This window comes from Ambystoma mexicanum, chromosome 11 (genome assembly GCF_040938575.1).
Source record: "Ambystoma mexicanum isolate Mex_15411 chromosome 11, UKY_AmexF1_1, whole genome shotgun sequence".
Classification (NCBI taxonomy): domain Eukaryota; kingdom Metazoa; phylum Chordata; class Amphibia; order Caudata; family Ambystomatidae; genus Ambystoma; species Ambystoma mexicanum.
This window is the reverse complement of record NC_090934.1, coordinates 872730487-872754250: the sequence shown is the minus strand read 5'-3', so window position 1 is coordinate 872754250 and position 23764 is coordinate 872730487. Positions and strand designations below refer to the sequence as shown.

General features: G+C 46.5%; 1 protein-coding gene across 2 annotated transcripts in view; it reads left to right on the top strand.

Annotated features, from left to right (window-relative positions):
- SIGIRR (single Ig and TIR domain containing) overlaps positions 1-23764 on the top strand; it is a 180150-nt gene that overhangs the window by 141336 nt on the left and 15050 nt on the right. For both annotated transcript variants that reach the window (XM_069623926.1, XM_069623927.1), the window contains exons 7-8: positions 1910-2012; positions 3463-3613. In XM_069623926.1, coding sequence (XP_069480027.1) covers positions 1910-2012; positions 3463-3613 — 254 coding nt within the window. The remainder of the gene's footprint in view (positions 1-1909; positions 2013-3462; positions 3614-23764) is intronic.

The following is a 23764-nucleotide window of genomic DNA, read 5'->3' as shown; positions in this document are numbered from 1 at the left end:
CTTCAGAGGCACCTAACTAGAAGGAAGTCCGAGCCCTATGAAGAGTGGAGCCTTGTGCTCAAAAGGACCTTCACACGCTGGTGCCAACGGGCAAAGGGGAGTCTCTTAGAGGGAATCGGGCAGTTCAGTTCGATGAACAAATGAAGATGAACAGAGCTCCGCGACTCAAGCGCAGCCTCCACTGTGGGCAGAAGCAGAGCGTGAGTACGGAAAGGCATGCTGTTAGACACAGCGGGGAAAAGCTATGGGCTACTGCAGGAGGTCGACCAGTTCCTAGCGATGCTACTCACCGGTCCCCGATGCAGGCAGACCCAGGCTTCTCTGTGTCAGTTTCAGTGTTGGCAGGTTCAGATACGAGCAGGGGACGTCTCGGCATCCTGTAGATTCCGCAGCAGCAGAAGTTAGAGTTGAGGATGTCCCAAACGCAGTGAACCCGCACAGATTGTCAGCACAGCAGGGCGACGGCGCAGCCGTGTGTATTTCAGCCCAATGTACACTTCTCACGTCAGACCTGGGAATGCCAAGTGTACGAATCGTGTGAGAGTGGCAAGGACTCGTAATACAACACAATCTGACGGCGGTTTCAGAGCAAGACTCCTGGGTCGGCTGGTCAGTCTGCTGGATGGCCCAGAGACCCTTCCAAAGGCTTACGTGCAGGAGATGGTGAAGATGCCGAGAATAGTTGTTCCCACTATTCCAAGGGGTCGAAGTACCAGTACAGGCCGATCAGAGGTAGAAAGGGTTTCACAAAGCGACAGCAGTGCAGAGGATCAGTCCTTCAGCGGGTCACCAGCGATTCCTCGGTTCAGCCTCGTAGTTGCAGGATACTTGGCTCCTGTATTCCTTCGTTCGTGGGAACTCAGGAGATCGACATGGTAGTGGTGTTTCCAGCCTCCTCTTATCCACGGTTCCCTTCGCGCCAAAACGGAGGCGACCCAATAGGAGATCTGCTCACAAAACACTCAAACCATACGTGGACCTATCATGGACCACGGTGGTCCCAGGCATTCACGACACACTAGACTCTCTGGCACCCAGGATGTGTATTGGGACCAGTCATCCCAGCCCACATCCTGGAGGCACACACAAGGCCTGTAGAAACCCGTGAAAGTATCTGTGTTTCGCGGGAAAGTACATGCCCAAATAAGGAAGGCCCCGGGTCAGCTCGACCTGGGGAAGGCCAAGGGGGCAAGACGGTCAGTGGGCAAGACAAAGAGCCTCGTGGTCTGGCCATTTTGGGAGCCAGGCCACCATTTTGGGCTAAGCGCGAGAAACGCGCTTAAACGCCAAAAGGAGCTCAAAAACACAAAGAAACGATTGCTGCCACCAGTCCCGTCCGTGATTCACTTGCACCGTTCGTTAACAATCCAAAGAGTGTCTAGGGCCTGTAGAAGACTAGAGACCCAAGAGAGCAGTAACTTAGCTTACAGTGCCCTCTTGTGTCATGTTGCGCGAAAGCTGCAACATGATAAAAAGAACTACGGAAAACAGCATGCAATAGTGTTTTTTTGCGCACAGATTTATGAATGGTGGTCATCACACACAAATTGCTTAATTTTGTTCATGATGGATAAATGGGTTATTTTGGTCATTGCATTTTGTTTGTAACACACAGATCTTGGATTCAGACTAGTTAGGGTCCCACTTTGATTTATGGATGTTGATGGTGTTGGCACCAGTCGCCAATTGGTCACTGGAAGGTTCTTGTCACATACTTAGGGATGTATCTGTGTGTTGACTTTCTATGCTGCTCATACAAGGATGCCTAATGGGAGTTGACGCTGCTCACACAGAGCTGCATTGAGAGGGTTGGTGCTGCTCACACAGAGATGCTTGGATGGCGTTGGTGGTGGTGAGACATGAGGTCCTGGCCAGTGTTAGTGCCAACCACTCTGATCTATTCCTGCAGAGCCCTCAGCTGAGCTTATCATGAATATCAGCCGCTGCCGCCGCCTCATTGTGGTCCTCTCAAAGGCCTATTTGGAGCAGGAGTGGTGCCGCAACAACTTTAGGTAAGTGTGTGGCTGCAGTACAATAACCTTTATCTGCAGATTCTTCACTGGAAATCTGTGACCCAAGCATTAAGACAGTTAATGGTGTCTGGGTGGGCTCCCATTCCTATGTAGGTCTCTCTGCCTTTTAGCCTTTTCCCTGCACCTCCCCAGGCATAGCTCTGAGTCGTCTTCCAGTATGTGCCCCAACTTTCCTTTGGCATATCTCAATACAGCTTCCATGGCCTGTATTTCTGTGACATAGCTATTCTGTCTCAACTGTATCTATTTAGTGTGTTCTCCCCAGTCCATAGTCATATTTTAACAAATCTACATAGCATGAGACTGCTATGCAGAATAGACTAGCATGTCCACATTTTTAAAACAAAGAGTAACTTAAAAATAGAAATAATCACAATTCAGGAATCGTAATGCTTTACTATGCAGAATCACATTTGACATATCTTATTCCCTTGGCGTTTCGTTCTCCTTTTTTAGATTTGATACATCGATCTCCTGCTTCCCTGTGTTGTTCCAACCAAAAACAACCTACAGTGTGTTAATCTTTATTTGCCCCTCTTTGGCATGCCACCCCCTTGGGACCTCTCACCCAAACTCCAACAGTCCGGTCTTACCCTCCTCATTTCTGATTCTCTAGATTGCCACACACCCCTTTGTCAAACACTCCATTCCTGGGCTCACCATGACATGACATGACTTCCCCACCCCCTATCCCCTAACCCCTGGCTTCTCTTGTTGTGTCCCCTCTTGGTGCATCTTCCCTTAGTGTCATTCACCCTCCCTTAGTGCTGTTCCCTCCTGGAGCATTTCTTTTGTGTGTCTGCCATCAATGTGTTTGCCATGAGTGTTCCTAACAAGCATACATGTACTGTTAGTCTGGCTTTTGATATATATACTTGTATCTCTTTTATGTCTCCTCTCATATTGCTCCTCCACTTGTTGTGTCTCCACTTAGCTTGTCCCCCCTTTGGCATGCCACCATTTAGTATATCTCCTATTGACATGTCTTCCCTGGAGATTCTCCCTTTGCTGTGTCTCCTCTAGGCATGTCTTATTGGAATATTTTCTCACAGTCATTCTCCCATTCTTAAATGTGTCTCTACGTGTCATGTCTTCTCCTGTAGTGTCTCCCCTCGGCAGGTGACCCCCATTGCCGTTTTCCTCTCAGCATGCATTCCCTTGCAATGTATCAAACTCCTCTGTCCTTGATTGGTGTTTCTCCAATTGCAATATCTGCCTGTTGAATACCCCCTATCTCCATGTCTTCATTTGTTGTGTTACCCCTGGACATCTCTCCCTTTGGCATATCTTCACTTAGCATGTTGCCGCTTGCCTTCTCTCTCCTTTGCATGTCTCCCCTTAGCGTGCCACCCCTTAGCATGTTCACCTGTGGATTGTCTTTTCTTGTCATGTCTGTTCCAGATAACCCTGGATTATGTTTCCTCTGCAGGGAGGGGCTTTGGCGACTGATGGAGCTCTCCAAGAAGCCTACTTTTATTGTGTTTGAGAGTCAGTACAAGGAGCTGTCTAACCCTGTCATTCATCTGCTGAAGCAGTATAAGAGGACAGTCTCTTTCTTGCCCTGGAGGTCTGGCTCTATGGTGAGTACAAGGGAGAAGAGGCAACTCCTGTGGAGCAAACCTCTTCCCAGTGGATAGAATCATAAGGGTTTGCTTATTAGAGAATGATCTTATGAACCCTGTGGTGGTTGACTTCCTTGCATCAACTACTGTATCCTACAAATGGGCCATTTAATTGGTGGGCTGTGCACCTTTAGATTATGTGTATGTTTTCCAGTGGTAGGCTTTTAGAAGAGAAATAATTCCTTGGTGACTCCACTGTCTTAGGTCAGTTGTCCAATACACTAAAAAGATATACTTCTTCAAGGAATGGCTTCTCCTTAATACCTTGGTCCACACCCACTCCACTCCTCAACTACCATGAGACTGGGCGATCAACCCCGCCCCCCCTGTCCGCTTACTCCCCTAGTTTCTTGTAGATACACTGCAGACTTATTGCCTGCCCCCCCTCCCATTGTTAGCTCTTTGCTATCTTATATTTTTCCTTTGCAATATGCTTCCCTCAGGGTGTACTTCACCCTATGATTTGTAAAGCACTCTGTTGCTTTTCGATATTAGGCCAGCGCTGAATAAATATTTTGATAATAACTGTGTCAGATACTATTGAATACTGCATAGTGGTAAAGTTGAATCAGGGTGCAAGGCTTTCTCTGGTCGTTAGCCATTAGACATTCCCCACAGACATCCACAAGAGTGCTTCAAATAACTCTAAAAGGGCAGAAACCAGATTGATAGGTGGGAGGAGTAACGTTCCATTTGAATGAAAGCTGTGTGGCCATTGCTGATTCGAACTCTTCGCTCATGCATGGTAGATGCAATATAGGTCTGAAGTTTGCAAGTATCTCCAGGTCTGTGCAAGCCTTCCTCAGAAGGGGAATGATTATGTCCGGCTTCAGATTTGGGGGCATTTTCTCTCCTCTCAGTTAAATGTTGATGAGGGCAATCAACAAGGCGGTATCCCTGGGACATCATGTTTAGTTTTTTTGTGGTGGTAAAGGCCTGGGAATGATGCTGATGCCTTGCAGGAATTTAGGGTCTTTATACCAGGATTAAGTTTAATGAAGTACCTCTGGTTTTCAGGGAAATAAGGTTGGGGAAGAAGCCTAAGGTATGCGGTGTTGGTGCAGAAGTTCTTGAGCCACGTGTGAATGAATTGCATAAGATAATCTCCAAGCTTTTGGAGAGTTATCGGATGAGGGTGCTTAGGGAAGGATGGCCATCTCTTGGGAGACGTGGAAGAATAGCTTTGTCATCAGTGGTGAGTCAGTTGTGGTACTGTTTCTTGGCTCCCTTGTAACCCCTCCTGTAGATGTAGGAGGTTACATAGTCTGAATGGGAACTTTGATATCCTTCTGACCCTCCCCAGTACAATTTCACACAATTCATTGCACTCAAGTCATCATGAAATCATTTGTTTGATTCAGCTTTGCTGGTCATGGGATTTCACTGTCTGTGGGGAGCTGGCTGCAATGTTTAGGGCTGCTTCACACCTCTTGCTAGGATATCAATAATCTAATATATATTCTCCTACACAACCTCTTGCTGGCACGGTGCACAAGCCTACTGTTAGCGGGTGCTCTCTGTTGACCGCAAGACAGGTCAAAGTTAATTCTTAGACGCACGTGCTCACCTTTAAGTACGGCTTTAGAGTGGTTAAACAGAAACAAATGGGTGAACACAACCTTACGAGAGCACTCGGTCTTGAAAAGTGCAAGAATAACTTTAATCTTTTATTCTCATAAAATCCACATATAAAACCCGTTATTTAAAAAGAACCAACATGGTCTTACTGGACTGCTTGTTACAGTCCTGCCATGTCAAATTGCACCACGCGTTCCATCCCTCCATCAGGGACTTCCTCAGATGAAATTACAAATCTTTGTTTCAGGCTGTTTTTTTTTATTTTTACATTCCACCAAGTCACGTGACTCATTGTTATTTGGCGGAGTTGGCTAAATTAACCCGGGGGCCATCTTGTAGTGTATTAAAATAGCACTTTGTGCTTCTGCCTGTTTAATATTGTTCTTCAAATACGCCAGCACTGATATATTTAACCATGTGACTTGGTATGCTTTCAATAATTAATCACCGTTTTCTAAACCCATAAGCCCAGTGGCTCTTAATGTTCTGTACAGTCCCCACTGCAGTCTAATACTGTGTGGCACGTACAGGACAGTAAATTTCAGAGAAGCCCTCGGATTGCAACAGCATAAAGCGCGCTTATGTTGTCACTGCCCTTGTGGGCTGTACTGAATGCAACAAGCTGTTCAATGCCATATTACTGTTATCGATTCAAATGATGCCCCAGTGGGCTACTCCCAATAAAATGCATTGTGCTGAATTCATTTTTCTAGTGTCTTGCCCCAGTGGGCTAAAATGCAACAATATCTAAAGTGCAAAGTGCTCAATATCATTTAAGACAAACCCCACATTATATGTTACATGTATCACATTAAAACCAGTGTATATAAAGAGTGTATCAATATAACTTTCTAAAATATATAAAAAGGTAAGGAGCATTTACAAAGCCTAATAAAAATGGCTAAAAAAAAAAAAAAAAGGTAAGGAGCATTCAACAATGTATTTCGATAGAAAAAAACCTTACTGTCATACTAGTATACGTATCTCTATACCATGACATTCTAATCTTCTAATAGATGGATAGCCAACTCTTCATCTGAATTGTGCCCAAATGTACGTGTTGAATACAATAATTAGTTTAGACTCCAACTTGCAAAGACTCGGTTCTCTATTGCCTTGTCTTACCTATTCGGGAACATGTGCTAGTGCAAGAGTCGCATGACTGTTATGTCTATCGGCAAAGTGCACTGTCAGAGGATAGTTCTCATCTTTGTGTAGAATGACTCGATAATGCTGTAAAATGTGAATTTTTTGTTGGCAAATGGTAGATCCTATATACATTTTTTGCACAAGGATATTTTACATTTTATGGCATAAACTACATACTTAGTTAAGCAATAGTTTTTATGCATAATGTACCAGTTGTTTTGTTTTTTTCTTCCCATATTCTACCATGGTTTTCTTTTCTGCAAATGTGCACACTTTACATTCTTTACATTTGTCAAAACATTTTTCTCGATGTCGCACTGCCTAGCCAATTCGTTCATTGATTAATTGACTGGCTTCAACATGCTAGGTGATATCGGGTCTTTTAGAGATTTGGCTTTAGAGAATGTAATTTGGGGAAACTGTCTTAATACTGCACTGAGATCATCATCAGCTTTCAGAACTGGCCAGTGCTTTTGAAGTATATTTCTGATGTGAATTGTGTAATAAATCTTATCTGTGTCTTTTTTCTATTTAGCTTTGAGAGTTCCACTCTTTTTCATTTTGTAGTTCTGTCATAAGCATTGGTGACACTTTGTCTGGAAATCCCCTTTCCTCCCTTATGCTAATATTTACATGGGGTGTTGGGAACAGGATTATGCATGGTCGGATTGCTTTGATGAATATCAGGGACAAATAATCTCTTGGTACAGATATATATATATATATAGATGATCTGCTCTTAATTTTGAGCGGAACAGAAGAATCACTAGTTGAATATATTTCGCTTCTTAACAACAACAATTAGAATCTGAAGAATCTGAAGTTGACTTTCTCCTGTACTCCAAACCGATTGCCATTTTTGGATGTAGAATTGTTTGTATTAAACAGCAAGCTATGTAGTAAATTACACGGGAAGGTTAATGCATCTAAAACAATTTTACATGGGAAAAGCCACCATCCAAAAAATGTGATCAAAAGTATCCCCTATTGGGAAATGATCAGAGCCAAATGAAACTGTTCTTTGGATGATGAATTTCAATAGGAAGTTAGCAACGTGGGAGCACATTTTCTGTAAAGGGGATATTCCAGACAAAGTGTCACCAATGTTTATGACAAAACCACAAAACGAAATGGAGTGGAACTCTCAAAGGTAAATTAAAAGAAAAAAGACACTGATTGTATAAGATTTATTACACAATTCAGTCTTCAGTCGCAACACATCGGGTATACTCCAAAAGCACCGGCCAATTCTGAAAGCTGATAATGATATCAGTGGAGTATTACAACAGTTTCCCCAAATGACATTCTCTAAAGCCAAAACTCTAAAAGACCTGATATCACCTAGCATGTTGAAGCCAGTCAATCAACAAACCAATTGGCTAGGCAGTGCGACATCGAGAAAATGTTGTGACAAATGTAAAATGTGCAAATTTGCAGAACAGAAAGCCATGTGGGAATAAAAAACAAAAGAAGTGGTACATTACACCTAAAATGAATTGCTTAAATAGGTATGTAATATATGCCATAAAATGTCCTTGTGCAAACATGTTTATAGGATTGACCATTTGCCAACGAAAATTTCCCATTTTACAGCATTATTGAAAAGATTAGAACTATCCTCTGGCAGTGCACTTTGCGGATACACATAACAGCACTGCTACTTGATTAAATTATTTTGCACTAGCACATGTTCCCAAATTGGTAAGAAAAGGCAATGGAGAACTGAGACTTTGCAAGTGGAGTCTAAACTAATTATTGTATTGAACCATTTGGGCACAATTTTGATGAAGAGTTGGCTAGCCATCTATTAGAAGATTAGAATGTCATGGTCTAGAGATATGAATACTAGTATAAATGTTTTTTCTATAGAAATACATTTTTGAGGGCTCCTAACCTTTTAATATATTTTAGAAAGTTTTATATTTGTATTTTATTTGTATTTAATTTATACAGCACTTTAATCCAAAGTGCTTTACATGAGGAACAAGGCAATATACAACAAGCATAACATGGCAATTGAATCACAACTCGAAAACAGTACAAGGAACAATTTACATTATTGCTGAGGTAAGGTGAGAGTGGAGAGGGAAAGAGGTTTGAAAGGGAATGGGAGGTATGAGTGGAGGTAGAAGCAAGAGGGGAGGCGAGAAGGTGTGAGGGAGAAGAGTGGAAAGAATAAGACCCGATAAGAGCGGGAGGTAGGGTAGAAGGGAGTAGAGAGGAAGGAGAGAGTGATGAAGTACAGAAGTAAGAGGGGGAGTAAGAGGTGAGGGATGAGGCGGTGGGAGAAATAGGAGAGGAAGCAAAAGGTGTTAGGGAGGGGAATGGAAAAGATAAGATTTTAGAGAAGAGCGGAAGGAAGGATAGGAGGGAGAAGAGCATTTGGGGAGGGGGAGGCGGTTCCAGTGGAACGGAGCGAGGAGTTGGAAAGAGCGGAAGCGGGAGGGGGCGCAGTGTGGTGGTGGTGGTGGTGGAGGAGGAGAGAGTAGGAAAAGATTAGCAGAGCAGAGAGAACCAAAGGGGTGTACAAAGTAAGAAGGGAGAAAAGGTGTGGAGGGCAAGACCATAGAGGGATTTGAATTTGAGCTGGGAGTGAAATGAGAGCCAGCCTAGAGAGGTGAGAGAAGAGGAGATGGAGTCAAGAGGTGAGAGAAGGCAGTGGGAGCAGATGGCGGAGTGGTAGACAGATTTGAGTGGGGAGAGGTGAAGGGAGGGGAGTCCAAAGAAAAGGGAGGAACAATGGAAAAGTCTGGAGAAGATGAGGGAGGTAATTATGAGTTTAGTAGCGTGAAAGGTTAGGAGGGGTCAAATTTTACAAATGTTGTAAAAGTGAAAGCGACAAGACTTGGCAGTAAGAGAAATGTGGTGAGATAGCGAGAGGTGAGGGTCAATAGGAACGCCAAGGTTACGGGCATGGGGAGAAAAGGAGAGTTGGGAGGGGGAAAGAGAATCAAAGGGGGAGGGGAGGGAGGAGGAAGAGTGTTGGCAGGGAAGAAAAGTTTTTTCAGCATTAAGAGTAAGGAAGTGAGAGGACATCCAGGATTTAATAGCAGAAAGGCAAGAAGAGAGTATATCGTGAATGTCGGGAGAGGAGGAGGAGAAGGAGAGGAAAAGCTGGGTATCATCAGCTTAGAAATGGTGCGAGATACCAAATGAGGAGATGATGGGAGCTAAGAAGGAAGTATAGAGTGAGAAAAGAAAGGGGCTAAGGCCCGAAACTTAGGGGATGCCATGGTTGAGAGGATATGTGGGAGAGGTGGAGCCACCCCAGGAGACAGAAAAGGTGAGGTTAGAAAGATGAGAGGACAGCCAGTTAAGGTGAGGTTAGAAAGATGAGAGGACAGACAGTTAAGGTGAGGTTAGAAAGATGAGAGGACAGCCAGTTAAGGTGAGGTTAGAAAGATGAGAGGACAGACAGTTAAGGTGAGGTTAGAAAGATAAGAGGACAGCCAGTTAAGGCCGAAGTCTATGAGGCCAAATGAGGAGAGGGAGTTGAGGAGAAGAGGATGGTCAACAGTATCAAAAGCAGCGGAGAGGTCAAGGAGAATAAGAATTGAGGAGTGCTTAGAGTAGTGTGCAGAAAGGAGAGAGTTAAGAACAGAAATGAGGGCAGAAGCCAGATTGGGTAGAGGGAAGGAGGGAGTGGTTAGAGAGGAAGGAAGAGAGTTGAGAATAGACAATATGTTCGAGAGGTTTGGAGAGGAAGGGTAGGAGAGATGGGGCGATAATTGGATGCAAGGTGGGGATTAGCAGAAGGTTTTTTGAGAATAGGGATAATAGTTGTGTGTTTAAAAGGAGTAGGAAAAGTGGAAGTCGAGAGGCAGATGTTAAAAAAGGAGTTTAGTGAGTGAGCAGAGGGAGAAGGGTCCTGAGGTTAGAATGAGAGGTGGATCGGTGGAACATGCAGTAAGGCAAGAACACTCTGGAAGGAGGTGGCAACCCCAGTAGAAGTCGTGGCGAGAAAGGAGGTTGCAGTGTTGAATTAGTGGTAGCCAAAGGAGCTGAGTGGAGGCCGAACTCACAAACCCACTGAGGAGAATGATGCAGGGCTGGCTAGGGTTGTAAGGATCAGGAGAGTGAAGAAGGGCTGGTTGGAGAAGGCCAGTCCATGAAAGCAGGGCCGGCCGCCCTAGGAGCAGGCTAGAGGAAGGAGGGCGGCAGGATTAGTCCCAACAGTCCAGGGCTGATGTCGAAAGCCGTGAAATGCAGGTGAGGATTAGCGCTGAAGTCGAGAGCAGCTGGGGCAGCCCACGCAGTCTTGGAAGGGCGGCAGCCACGGCTTGCCGAGGTGGAGGCAGGCAGAGTACACCTGTGAAGGCGGCGAGAGCCCTCAGCTCGAGAGCAGTTGGAGCGGCCCACGCGGTTCTGAAGGGGTGGCAGCCGTGGTAGGTAGAGGTAGGGGGCAGCCTGAGTAGAACTGCGTAGGTGGCGGGAGCTCAAGAGCAGTTAGAGCGGCCCAAGCAGTCCTGCAGTCCAGTAGGTGGAGGGCAGCCCGAGTGGAACTGCATAGGCAGCAGGAGCTCTCTGGACGAGGGCGGCTGGAGCAGTCTGTGCAGTCCTGGAACGGTAGCAGCAGCGGCAGGCACAGGTGGAAGGCTGCCCGCATAGACTGGTGCAGGCGGCAGGAGCAGTGGCCGACAAATGAGGTGGGAGCAGTCCGGATCACAAGCCGAGTCCTGGAAGGGCAGCAACAGTGGCAGTCAGAGGTGGAGGGCAGCCCGCGTAGACCGGTGCAGGCGGTGTGAGCAGAGGCTGTCAATCGTGGAGGGAGCAGTTCGGAAGCACAGGCCGAGTGCGGCAGAACAGCCCGCTCAGTTATGGATGAGGGGCAAGTGCTGCGGTAGTGTGATGTGGAAGGCCCGCAGCACTGAGCAAGAGGAGCGGGCAGAAGCAGCACCAGGAAGGATGAGGCACAGGGGGAAGCAGTCTCTAGAAGTCCAGTTGAGGGGGACCATCGAGGGTCAGGAGAATCGGGACGAGTACGCCATGTTGCCGCCAGCAGGCGGGAAAAGTGCAGAAGATGCGATCCTATGGAAAGGGGCTGAATTAATATTAATTAATATTGATGCACTCTTAAGATATACACAGGTTTACATGTGATATATGTAACATAGAATGTGGTGTTTGTCTTAAATGATATTGAGCACTTTGCACTTTAGATATTGTTGCAGTTTAGCCCACTGGTGCAAGACACTAGAAAGATTATTTCAGCTCAATGGACTTTATTGGGTGTAGCCCACTGGGGCATGATTTAAATTGATAACAGTAATATGGCATTGAGCATCTTGTTGCATTCAGTACAGCCTACCAGGGCAGTGACAACAGAAGCACACTTTAAACTGCTGCGAACCGAAATGTACTTTTATGTACCTGCCACACAGAATTAGACTGTACTGCTGACTGTATGGAACATTAAGAGCCATTGGGTTTATGGGCTTAGAAAACGGTACATAATGCTTGAAAAACATTCTACCAAGTCGCATGGTTAAATATATCCGTGCAGCTTATTTTAAGCACAATATTAAACGGGCACAAGCTCAACAAGAGTTGGTTCTTTTTTGATATGCTACAAGATGGCCTCCGGGTTAATTTAGCCAACTGGGCCAAATAAGAATGAGTCACGTGACCACATACATCACGTGACTTGGTGGAATGTAAAAATAAAAAACAGCCGGAAACAAAGATTTGTAATTTCGTCTGAGGAAGTCCCTGAAGGAGGGTTGGAACGCGTTGGGCAATTTGACACAGCAGGACTGTAACAAGCGGTTCAGTAAGACCATGTTGGTTCTTTTTAAATAACCTGTTTTATATGTGGGTTTTATGAGAATATAAGATTAAAGTAATTTTTGCACCTTTCAAGACTGAGTGCTCTCATAATTTTGTGTTCACCCGTTTGTTTCTGTTTAGCCACTCTAAAGCAGTACTTGGAGGTGAGTATATATATAATATATTTGGTTATTTATAACGCGCTCAATACCCAGAGGTTTTAAGCACAGACCTGGGGATCGTACCTGTGTTACTTCACGTCCTCTTGCTTCCAAGTCGACCGCATTGCCCCTGAGGGTTACATGTCTTTATATCGAAACAATATATAAAGAACGAAGATATATTGATACTTTTATAACGAAAAATATAACGCCTGTCCCCCACCCCTAAAAACCACAGCAACCGTTTCCCCAGAAGATTTTACCCATTACCCCACCCGTAAGTGCATTCGTCATAACATTTTTTGTTCTAAAATATTGATATATGTTCAGTCTTTATAAGATGTTCGATATGAAGACTGCATACCCCCTGAGCTATCCTCCGAAGTGGGCTCATGTTGATCAACCTAGGTCTGGTCAGTGGTGAGAAAGGCTTTGATAAAAACCTCGGCCTAGGCATCCTTGGTGTTTATGGATCAGGCATGGGGACCCTGCTGCATTCTTGATGGAAGGCAGGAGCCACACCTCATGGGTCCTGTTGAAGAGGGCACAGGTGGGGTCAGTCCAAGAGAAAGGCTGGTAGCCTGCACTGCTGATGTTGTCGTATATCAGTATGGGAATGTATGATTTCAGGAACGGCCGGAGTGATGCATAGACAGTTCAACTATTTAATGATTCTTATAGTGCAGAGGTTATCAAACGGTCGATTGCAAGGGACCAGTAGCTCGCCTGAGCCTCTTCAGTCGCCCGCGCTGGAGATACTGAAAAATAAACCCTTTCTGAAGAAAAATTATTTACTGGTGTCTTTTGTTGCTACTGTCTGTGTTCAGGATCCAAACCCTGGTCACTCCGGCGGGGATCTTGGCTGCTGTGCCACGTGGAGCTACATGTAAATTCACTGACCGATGTATCACATTCTGCTTCTGCGTCCGCCTGTAGTACCACAGATGGCCTTGTGCGCCCCCACGACACTGTCTTGCTTGAGCGAGCTTGCTCTTGTTTGTCGGAGATGTCCGAGGGGTTAGGGCAGGAACAGTGTGTGCCACGCAATGAAAATATCACACTAGCACTGCCGCTCGCCTGGGCTAGCATAGGTGGCTGGTGGAAGAGGACCTGGATTTACAGCAATGCTAAAAATACATGTCCATGGAAGTGAGTTACAAAATGTTTGTCACTGCGCAAAAAAACAAATATGGGAGGTAGGGAGTCAGCAGATATTACGATATGACAAAAACTGGATATGGCCGGCTAACGGGAACAGCACGTGTTCGAAATGGATGTCTCAATGCAGCCATGCAACACAAAGGTGCGCCACAATCTTCAAGCGTGTTTAACAGTAAGATGTGAAATGCACATATAATATTTGAACGTTCAGGAATGAAACAATATCTACATGATTGCTAATTTCACAAATGTATTGGTGGGGCCCAGGCGAGCAGCCAGGGGCTGTGCGCTTCTGCATGATCGCAGGTCTTATTGACAGATGTCAGCCCATGTTCAAAGATGGGGGCTGGGCAGTGGTGGAAATGGAAAAAAATGGAAAGGGGATCCCACAAGGGCCGAGCTGGGGGTGAAGTTTTGAGGTAAGGTCGGAGTTCCGAGGAGGCCATGCTGGCAGTTGGACTCCACTCAAAGGACTGGTGCCATTTCTTTCATGCTGCCGCTTCCCAAACTCCACACTGTATATCAATTCCACTTCAAATCACTTCCATGGCAGTGGTGCACCCAAAATACTGTTGGTAACACTGTGATTTTGAGAACATTAAGGGATCCATAGACCCACTCTACAGTACAAGGCTGCGGGGTAGCTCGGCAGGTTGACCTACTGTTGCTGAGATGCGTAATATTGAAAACTGGTTATTAATCGTATGCCTTTTTGCAATTCCTTATTTTTTTTTTAAAAGACATGTCTATAAAATGTGGCTGGGAAGGGGTGGGTTGGGCTGATTGCTTGCTTATATTCAGAGGAAAGGTGAGGATACTTCTGCCCCTGTAGCGAAAATCAAAAGTTGGCACCTATGAACCCACTGTTTAATTTCCTAAAAACTGCTATCAGCACAACAGAAGCATTTATTTGTGATTAACCATTTTGACAAGCATATAACATCTTTATAAATTTTACTTTATAAATATAATCTGTGCTAAAACACAGAGGGGCACACAAATAAAAGTATATGTGGTGTCTGTCAAAGAAAACTAGTGAACGCAAGCAGCATTTTTCAGTTTGGAAATTTTATTTATGGAAGTGTGAAATGCACATTTGGAAAACAATAGTGTGCTCAGCATGTAGAAAGCCGAAAGCTGCATAAAACGCAAAGGAAGGGGCACAACAGTTACAGGAAATTTGTGTGGTAGTCCAAGAACTATCTGTCTTTTTTATGGGGCAGCTACTAATAAATAATAATGCAACAAAGAGGTTTTTGACGTTCTTAATATACTTGTGAAGGCATGTGTTGTTCCATCTATTTATAGGGTGGAAATAATCGGGCCAAAATTTGTAAACATTCTGAGGTTTATAAACGTCCCCATCCCATTATCGCACAATAGTAGCTCTCCACTGTTGACCTCCACTACAAGTAGATCTAGCTAACGTAAAGGTTGAAGACCCCTGCTATAGTGTATATGTTGCCACTGTCATTGATCATATGTTGAGGTCCCATAGAGTGGCTGCAGGTGGAGGTTTAGTGCTCTACTGGGCCTTTAAGGTCGAAACCGCCATGTGCTTGGGAGTGTGGAAGAGAATCCGAAAACAAAACGTGTGGCTGATGATGATATTATGATTTTTGACATTGTTTTTTTTTTTTAATAAACATATTTTATTGGTGATTTAAACACATTCATACAACATATCAAAAGTTTCCCCCCTCCCCCCTTGCACCCCCCCATTCCGGGTTGATTCCTTGGTCTGTTCATGTTTGTCACTCCATGCATCACCTCCAGTAGTATGTCGCCTGTAATGTTCAAGATAGCACCCCAGTGCTCCCGCCATTGCCCACCAATAGTTCTCAGATTTCACGTTCTTCCCACTTTCCCCAGATCTTTGTAGCTTTTGCAGGGCACCCCCGTGCCGTGTATATTCTGTGTTCTTTTGTCGCGCAGATGTCCATTTCGTTGACCCATTGGTCGACTGTTGGGCATTCCGGTGCACCCCATTTCTGTGCTATGTCCTGCTTTATCAGGCCCATTGCTGTGGAGAGAAAAATACCCTCCCATTTGTTCGAGGCGCTTTCATCCGGAGCGCCCAGTAGCATTATTGCGGGTTCTAGTGTTATTGTGCGGCCCAGCATTCTTGTAAGTACTTGTGAGCATTGTGTCCAGAAGTCTCTGATCTTGGGGCAGTCCCAGAGGAGATGAAAAAAAGTGCCCTCCTCCCCCTGGCATTTCAGGCAATTGGGGTCTGCTGCCCTTCCCCAACCGAAAAGGGCCACGTGGGGGTAGTATACCCTGTGAAGTATTTTGAGCTGTACCAGTCTTATTCTGGAGTCTATTGCGATTTCGCGAGGGTGCATGAGGACCTGAATCCAGTCCTTGGGGTCAATATCCCCAATATCCCGCTCCCATCTAGTTTTGAGGCTGGCCAGTTCCGGAGTAGCGAATGCATTGATGGCCTTATACAGCATAGTCGTTACCTTGGTGGGGATATGTTGTGGCAGTAGGTTACGTTCCAGGTGTGTATAATCTGGTGCGTCGCCAAGTTCTTGCCTGTAACCCCTGAGAGCGTGTGTTAGTTGTGTATAGTGCTATTGTTCTGCTGCCGGGATTCCAAATTTCTGTTGGAGTGTTTCAAACGGAAGGATGGCGCCATCCGCAATAACATCTCCCGCTGTTAATCCCGGCCCTCACCCATCGGGTCCATGTAGTCAGTTTTTTAACCTCCGTCAGCATATGATTGCCCCATAGTGGTTGTGCCGTGGTGATCCTGTTCTCCCAGCCTATGTGTCTATGGGCCTGCCTCCAGACAATCGTGATATGGGATGAAGTAGTTTGTGCGGGGGGTCTGGGTAGGCTTTGGTATAGTGTTCGGATTGGTGGGGTGTCCTGGGTTATAGGTAATTCCGCTCTGATGTGTGGGAGTTCTGGGTCCCCATGGAGGAGGTCATTAACTATATTTAAGTAGTAGGATCTGAGATGTGGGACTCCTATGCCCCCCTCCCAAACAGAGCGTGGCTAGTGCTATTCGGGGGTGCCCCCCTTCCATATTAGTTTCCTTAAGAGGCCCTCTACCCGGGTGAACTCAGGATTTGGTATGGCTAGCGGGGCGTTCTGCAGGACATAGAGGAAACGTGGAAGTGCCATCATCTTGAATAGGGCCGCTCTCCCCATGAGTGTTAGTGGCAGGAGCCTCCAGTGCTGTACGTCACCATCGAAGTAGTCGATCAGCAGGTGTAGATTATACAACACATAGTTTGATAGTGTCCCAGTGACCCATATGCCCACGTAACAAAAACCATCCCTCTCCACTCGACATGGGTGTCCCGGGGAATTGCCAGATCATCGCCTTTAACCGGGAAGAGGATTGATTTCCCCCAGTTTACCCTGAGGCCACTGAAATTCCCGTAGGTCATCAGCATTCGGGCTATGATGGGGCATGCATGGTCCAGGTTGCTCAAATACAACAGTAGGTTGTCTGCATAAAGGGAGAGTTTATCCTCCCGTCCGTTTGGCCATTGGAATCCGGACCATGTAGTTACTTGTCGGAGCCATCGGGCTAGTGGCTCGATTGCCAGGGCGAAGAGAAGGGGGGACTGTGGGCAGCCCTGTCGAGTGCCTCGGCCCAGTGGGAAGGTTCTAGAGGTCCAACCGTTTACTCTAACTGCGGCCAAGGGGGCCTCGTATAGAAGTTGAACCCAGCTGAGAAAGGTTTCGCCTATGCCCATACGCCGCATTATTGTCCAGAGACTTGCCCATACCACCGAATCGAACGCTTTCTCATAATCAATTGCAAGCAACGCGAGTGGCGTATTAAGGGTTGGGGCCCTTTCCAGGAGCAGGTGTGAATGTCATAGGTTCATTCTGGTCGATCTTTGCGGCATGAAGCCGCATTGATCTTGATGGACCAATGCCGTTATGACCGTTTGGAGCCTATTTGCCAATACTTTGGCCAGGATTTTAGTTTCGCTATTAATGAGTGATATCGGTCTATACGACTTACATTGGTTATGAGGTTTCCCTTGTTCGGGAATTACCACGATATTGGCGGTTCGTAGGTCCGGGGGAAGGGTGCCCTGCGTCTTGGCGGCTAGGAACAGATCACGAAGGGGGGCCGCCATCTTGTTGGTGCCCAACTTCTTCCAGGTCTCGGCCGGGAAGCCATTTGGGCCTGGTGTTTTCCCCGATTTGTAGTTGGGTCATGGCCTCTGCGATCTCGGCTTCATCTATTTCCCTATCCAGATGTGCTCTTTGGGGTTCCGACAACTGCGGGAGCGTGATCTCCTCCAGAAGGGATGAGTCCGTGGGGGCCGTTGGAGCGGCGTAGAGCGAGGCATAAAAGTTGGCAAATGCCTCCGCTATTTCTGGGTCTGTTTGGGCAGGTCTGTCTGGGCTATCTGTAATTAATCTAAGATGTCTGTGCCCTTCCTCCCGTCGCTCCAGCCATGCCGTTATCTCCCTGTTCATAAATTCTGTTTTTGGACCCCCTGTGTGCCTGTCTGGTGTTATCTAGCGCTGTGTTATGCAGGGTAGCTCTGGCCTTTAACAGGGAGCGGTGTGTTTCTGGGGTAGCGTTGGTGATGTAATTGGTTTCCCACTTTTCTACCTCAGCCTCCGCCTCAGTTACTTTCCTATGATGTTCTCTCCTTTTGTTCCATATCCAGGCCATCATCTCCCCTCTAAGTACCGCCTTGTGTGCTTCCCAAAGTGTCACTGGGTCCTCCACCGAGCCCGTGTTAATTTCGAAGAATTCATCTGACTTTACAGTAATATGCTCCACGAATTCAGGGGGGCCCAGGTAGTAGTTATTTAATCTCCATGTTTTGGGTGGTAGGGGACGCTCCGTTTGGAGCGTCACCTCTAAGGGAGAGTGATCTGATATGCCGCGGGGGAGGAGCTCTGCCGCCTTTACCCTATATGCTTCGGGGGGTGGGAGGAAAAAATAATCTAACCTGGAAAGGGATGCGTGTGCTCCCGAGTGGAAGGAGAATCCCCGGTCTGTTGGGTGTAGTTCTCTCCACACGTCGCTCGGACCGAGCGCGATGCAAAGGTCGCTAGACCCGTGGGCCGGTGCGGGTTTCTGTTGCGGATATGGGTCCGGTCGAGTGTGTTACACATAACATCATTAAAATCCCCTCCTAGGATGCACAGCTCTGTCTGTTGTTGCGCCATCAGTGCCGTCACCTCCCCCAGGAGAGCCTCCCCCAATCCCGGTGGGGAATATATCGCTAGAATAGCCATTGTCTCCCCCCAGAGTGTACCTTGAATCATCACAAAACGGCCACTGGGGTCCTGCACCACAGTGGATAATTCAAAAGGGAGTCGTTTATGCAGGAGTTTCAGGACCCTCCGGGAGCCCATAGTATACCCTCCGTGGTACGTCGCCCGATAGTTGGATCTGCGGAAAAACTGGCAGTTTGAGCCTGCTAAGTGGGTCTCAGAAGAGCTACATCAGGGGAGTGCCTGTTAAGAAACTGTAGGATCAGTCGGAGTTTTATACTTGAGCCCACACATTCCATGTAAGGAGCTTAAGAGACCTATGGCGTTCATTAGACATCGTTGAGGGTTGTGTATTTTGGCAATCGGGGTCGCTATGTTGTTGTGTAGCCATTACTGTCTAAAGGTTTATGGTGGTGTGCTCTGCGGGCGCGTGGTGTGTATGAACTTAGAAACATTGTGTTCGCATTTGGTGGGAGTGTGGGCGGCGAGCACTGTGTGTTTGGTGAATTCGCTATGGACGCTTGCCTGGTATGGTTCCCCGGAAAAAGATAAACATTATACAACTTCCCTTCCCCTCTCCCCATACTCCTCCCCAACATGAAGTATCTGTCGCCCGATCTCTACTGGCGCTTAAAAACTATGTCGCCAGGTTAACTTAACATGAATTGTTCCCACTACCCCTCTGACTTACTATACCCGTGTGGGTCTGGTGTCTCGGGTCTCAAGTCGGGGCATGGCGGCCGCCGGTGGCATGGTGTGTTACTGGTGACTGCTTGCGGTTCATGTGATCCGTTGCAGGGGGACAGGGGTAATCCGCCATCAATGATACTCCCGGAGGAGTGTTCCTTGCAGGTTGTTGCCAGGAGAAGTGACCGGGCATTGAGTATGCCGTGAATCGGCCCGTTCACGTGTCCGGCCGCTGCACCTATTTTTTTCTTAAACATCCGTTATTCATTGGGGTCTCCGTCTGGTTCGATTGGGACCTCCGGTCTGGGTTGCTGTGCAGGTCTTTCTCCCCGTGGTCGGGGTCTTGATCTACTTCTGCGATTTTGATTTGGTCCAGTCCAGTCCCCCCCAGTGTGAGTTTCTGCCCATCTCCAGGCCTCCTGCGGGTCAGTGAAATGGACAGTTTTGCCCTCATGCAGGATTTTCAGTTGGGATGGGAACACCAGTCCGTATTTCACGTTCATGGAGCGTAGTTTCCTCTTTAGGTGTTCAAAGGATTGCCTGGCCCGTTGGACCTCAAGGGTGTAGTCTGGAAAAAAGGCTATTTCCGCTCTGTTATATGTCATTGACCCTTTGGTGCAGGCCATTTGTAGGTTGGCGTCTCTGTCGCAGTAATTAAGCAGTTTCGCGATGATTGTTCTCCGGGGAGCCCCGGGGATCGGGCGTCCCGTGGGCATGCGGTGTGCACGCTCCACCGAGAAAAATTTTGAGAAGGTCTTTGGTGCAAAGAGATCCGCCAGCAATTCCTCCAGGAAGAGTTCCACGCTGGGTCCCTCCGCACGCTCCGGTAGTCCCAGGATATGAATGTTGTTGCGGCTGGACCTTCCCTCTCCCTCGTCGACTCGGGCCTCCAGGGTTTTCATTTGGTTCAACGCTTGCGCGAGTTGTTGGTGTACCCCGCTCAGGTCATCCTCCACTCCGGAGATTCGTTGTTCCGTTTCCCCGGTCCAGGATGGAGGTCGTGGCGGAGGAAGGAGACTTCGGTGGAGATGGTGTCCATCTTCTGCTCCACCGAGGTGTGCGAGTTTTCGATGGCGGCCATCGTGTCCTTTAATGAGTGGTTCCTCTGGCGGAGAGGGGGTTACCCTCGAGTCCTCTGTGCTTAGTGCCATGGTTGTGCTCGTGGCGTATTGGTCCATGGTGTATTGGGTCGAGGTTTTCTTATTCCTTTCCTTGCCCATTGTATTGCTTTGCGTGGGTCGCTTGTTGCCTGTTTGGAGGGGCTGTTTTTTCCCGCCTTATCTCGGGCCACTACCGTGCTCTTGTAGCTTGCTTACAGTTTTATAGTCTCAGGAGCCTTAAGCAGTAGTGGTCTCCTTGAGGTTCTGTTCACCGATGAGTTGTTTGGGGTTTCACCTCGTTTATCTTGCCTCCTTAGTACCTTGAAATACGTCGTTCGTATGTATTTCCGTATCAAGGAGGGCCAACTCGCCTACTCAGTTCTCCCCTCGCATCGCAAAGATGGTTCCGTTCAGTATGCCACAAGGTTCTCGATTATCTCCTCCCCAGGCGGCTGCACCGCAGCAGGAGTGTGGTAGGCTGCCTTGCCAGGTTGTCAGGTGCCGTGGGATGTCGGTGGTCGGTCGGGGAGGAAGGAGGGTCACAGGCCCTTCACGTCTGTTCCCGGCATTCTGGTTTGGTTCTCTTGACTGGCGATGCTTTCCGCGGTGTCCCGGAGCAGATCTCTCGGGCTCCGCCTGCCCAAGAGCCGAATGGCGTTCCGAGGCACCGCTGCCTGGGAGTAGCGTTGTTACGGGGGTCGATTCCACCATCGTGTGCCGGGGGTGGGGGAAGATCGCACAGTCCGCTCACCCTCGGCCACAGCAACAGGATATGGTCCACCGCTGTGCAAAGTCTGTGGTTTGAATAACGCCCAGTTGCTCCGAGGGCATTTAGTACCGCATCTGCTCCGACAGTTGAGATTCGCAGCGGCCCACGTTTGTCTTCGCTCTACTTCATCGTAACTTGGAGGCGGCCATCTTAGTTGGGCCCGCGCGATACGTTCTTACAGTTTCCAATGCCGATATCTTGCGTTTTCAGGCGTGGATCCGGCCCCTTTCACGGCTAGGTGCTGCTATCGTGTTCTGCTGCCCGGATTTATTGTTTTTTAGCAATTTCACCTTTTCGTAACGCAGGATTTTTCAGGCGGCCGCGGCAGCGCCGACGAGTCGCGTCCTCCTCGCTCGCTCGCTGGCCACGCCCCTGGATTTTTGACATTGTTGATTACCGACAGTGAGTTCAGTAGTGCAACTCTGAGGATGGCTAAGAGCATTTTAGGGCTCACTTACTGTGATTCTGTTTGTGTTGTCAATTTGTTTCTGAGCTTTGTAGGTGTTGATGGAGAGTGTGTAGAGTAGTAGGACAGAAGGGGAGATGGTAATGCCATTACAGTTTGGTGCAACGGTCCATCCTGAGAACATATCCATCTTCTAGCTACCTTAAAACAAATTCTGCTAATATTACCTACCAAAGGAAGGAAGTGGCTGCAGAGGAATATTTCTGCAAAAGACTGTTTGCTGAAATTATTTCTCACAAACTACTTATTTGCGGGTGAAAATTATGGAGACAAGCATGACATACACTGCAGGTAGCATCTAAAACTTCAATAAAAGCAGTTGCCTTGCAGCAGCAACATAAATGTTAAAGCAAAAGGAAAAACGAGTGCCCCACAGTGCATTCACAAATAACCATAAAAAACTAAAGACAAATGCAAAAAGGGAAATGAAAATTGTAAAATGCCATACCTGTGGAAGGCCCTGCCGAGCCTCCTGAAAATCCCCAGTCATGGTCTCGATATGCATTCATTGTCCAAAATGTCTTTGTATTGTTTGAAATTGACATTTGTTGTACTGCTTTCATTTGCTTTGAATGCAGCTTAAAATGAGGCCCAGTTACCTAATAATTCTTCTTCTTTTCGCCAAGGTTTAAAACGTTGCAGTAGGGCCATCTAATAAAGTTATCTATGTTGCAGGGATTTAAATGATTTTTTAATTAGGCTGGGTTTAGTAAGATTCACTTGGCTTCCTTCACAAGTTGAGACTGAATATTTGCCAGTTGTCTTATCTGGTGTTACATTGTTTTTATAGAAGTCGTTTTAGGCTATGGCATACAGGCACATGTTTTCCAAAGCAGTACTTCTGTTTTGGGTACTATGTGTCAATTAAATTGTTTTATCTTAATGTCCTGGCTATTGGGATCATGCTTCATCCCTTTTAATTTTTGGTATGTTTTTAGGGGTGTTGCCTTTTGCACTGTCTAACAAAAGACATCAGGCTATTTACTCCTTTTTTGCAAACTGCCCTAGGGAAGCCAAAGCGACATTTGGTCTACTATTTACCGTTGGTTTATATCTATGTCGGCAGTATTTGCCACACTTATGTTTTTGGACACGCGTAAGATTTGTGTACGTAGGTCACTATATGTGGTTTCTGAAGGGAGGTTGCAGATAATGTATTTTTCAATAAACTGTTAAAACAGTAGCATAGCATAACTGTCATGGGCAAATTTGGGAGCATCTTTTATCCACAAAAGCATGTGGATGTGTGGTTCTCCTCTGGATTGATATTCTTTTCTACAAAAGAAGTGTTGCACTTTTCCGAGCGGAGGGTTAGTTTTATTGCAATGGAAGTGCAGCATGGCAATGAAACAATGGTGAAAGTACCTTGATACATTGACAGGGCCAACAGAACAGATTTCTACTGGTGTTTATATATCTATTCCATTTTTATTTTTGTTTGCAGTTCATAGGAAGTTGTGCAAGTCATCCCATGCGTACTCTGCACAACTTAAAGTAACAAATCATGTGGGTGGGCCTAGGTTCCTTAGCATATAACGTACATCAACGTAACATTGAAACCAGTACTCTTTTGTACCATGCATGTTTTCCAAGTGATTGATACTTGACTGCAAAACTTCTGTCTTTTATCTTTTGAAGCAGTTGGGTAGTGGACATGTTTAAAAATGTAGAGCCAGATGTGTGTGCAGCACCATAACAGTTACTAGTTCACCTTTCGGACAGGAGGTGGAAAATGTATTCTACATTTTGTCTGAATCTGGGGTCTTCAGAATACATTTATAAAGAGTAAAGTCTGATGCAGAAATGTGTGTGGATCTTTCATCATATCGTTGCCCTTTTCAAGTAGGAAAGAGTAGAGGCAAATAATGTGCTTCTTCACTTTTTGCCCACATGCTCATTAGGGATACTTTGGTTTGACACATTTGAAATGTTTCTAATGCAACTTCAATGGTGTCTTTTGCAGTGTAGTGGGTGAATGGCATACTTGTCTAAAATGTTGGCTGTTGTAACAGGATCTACACCTTGAAATTGGCCAGTTTCTGGTGACTCTTGAATTATTTGGGTGGT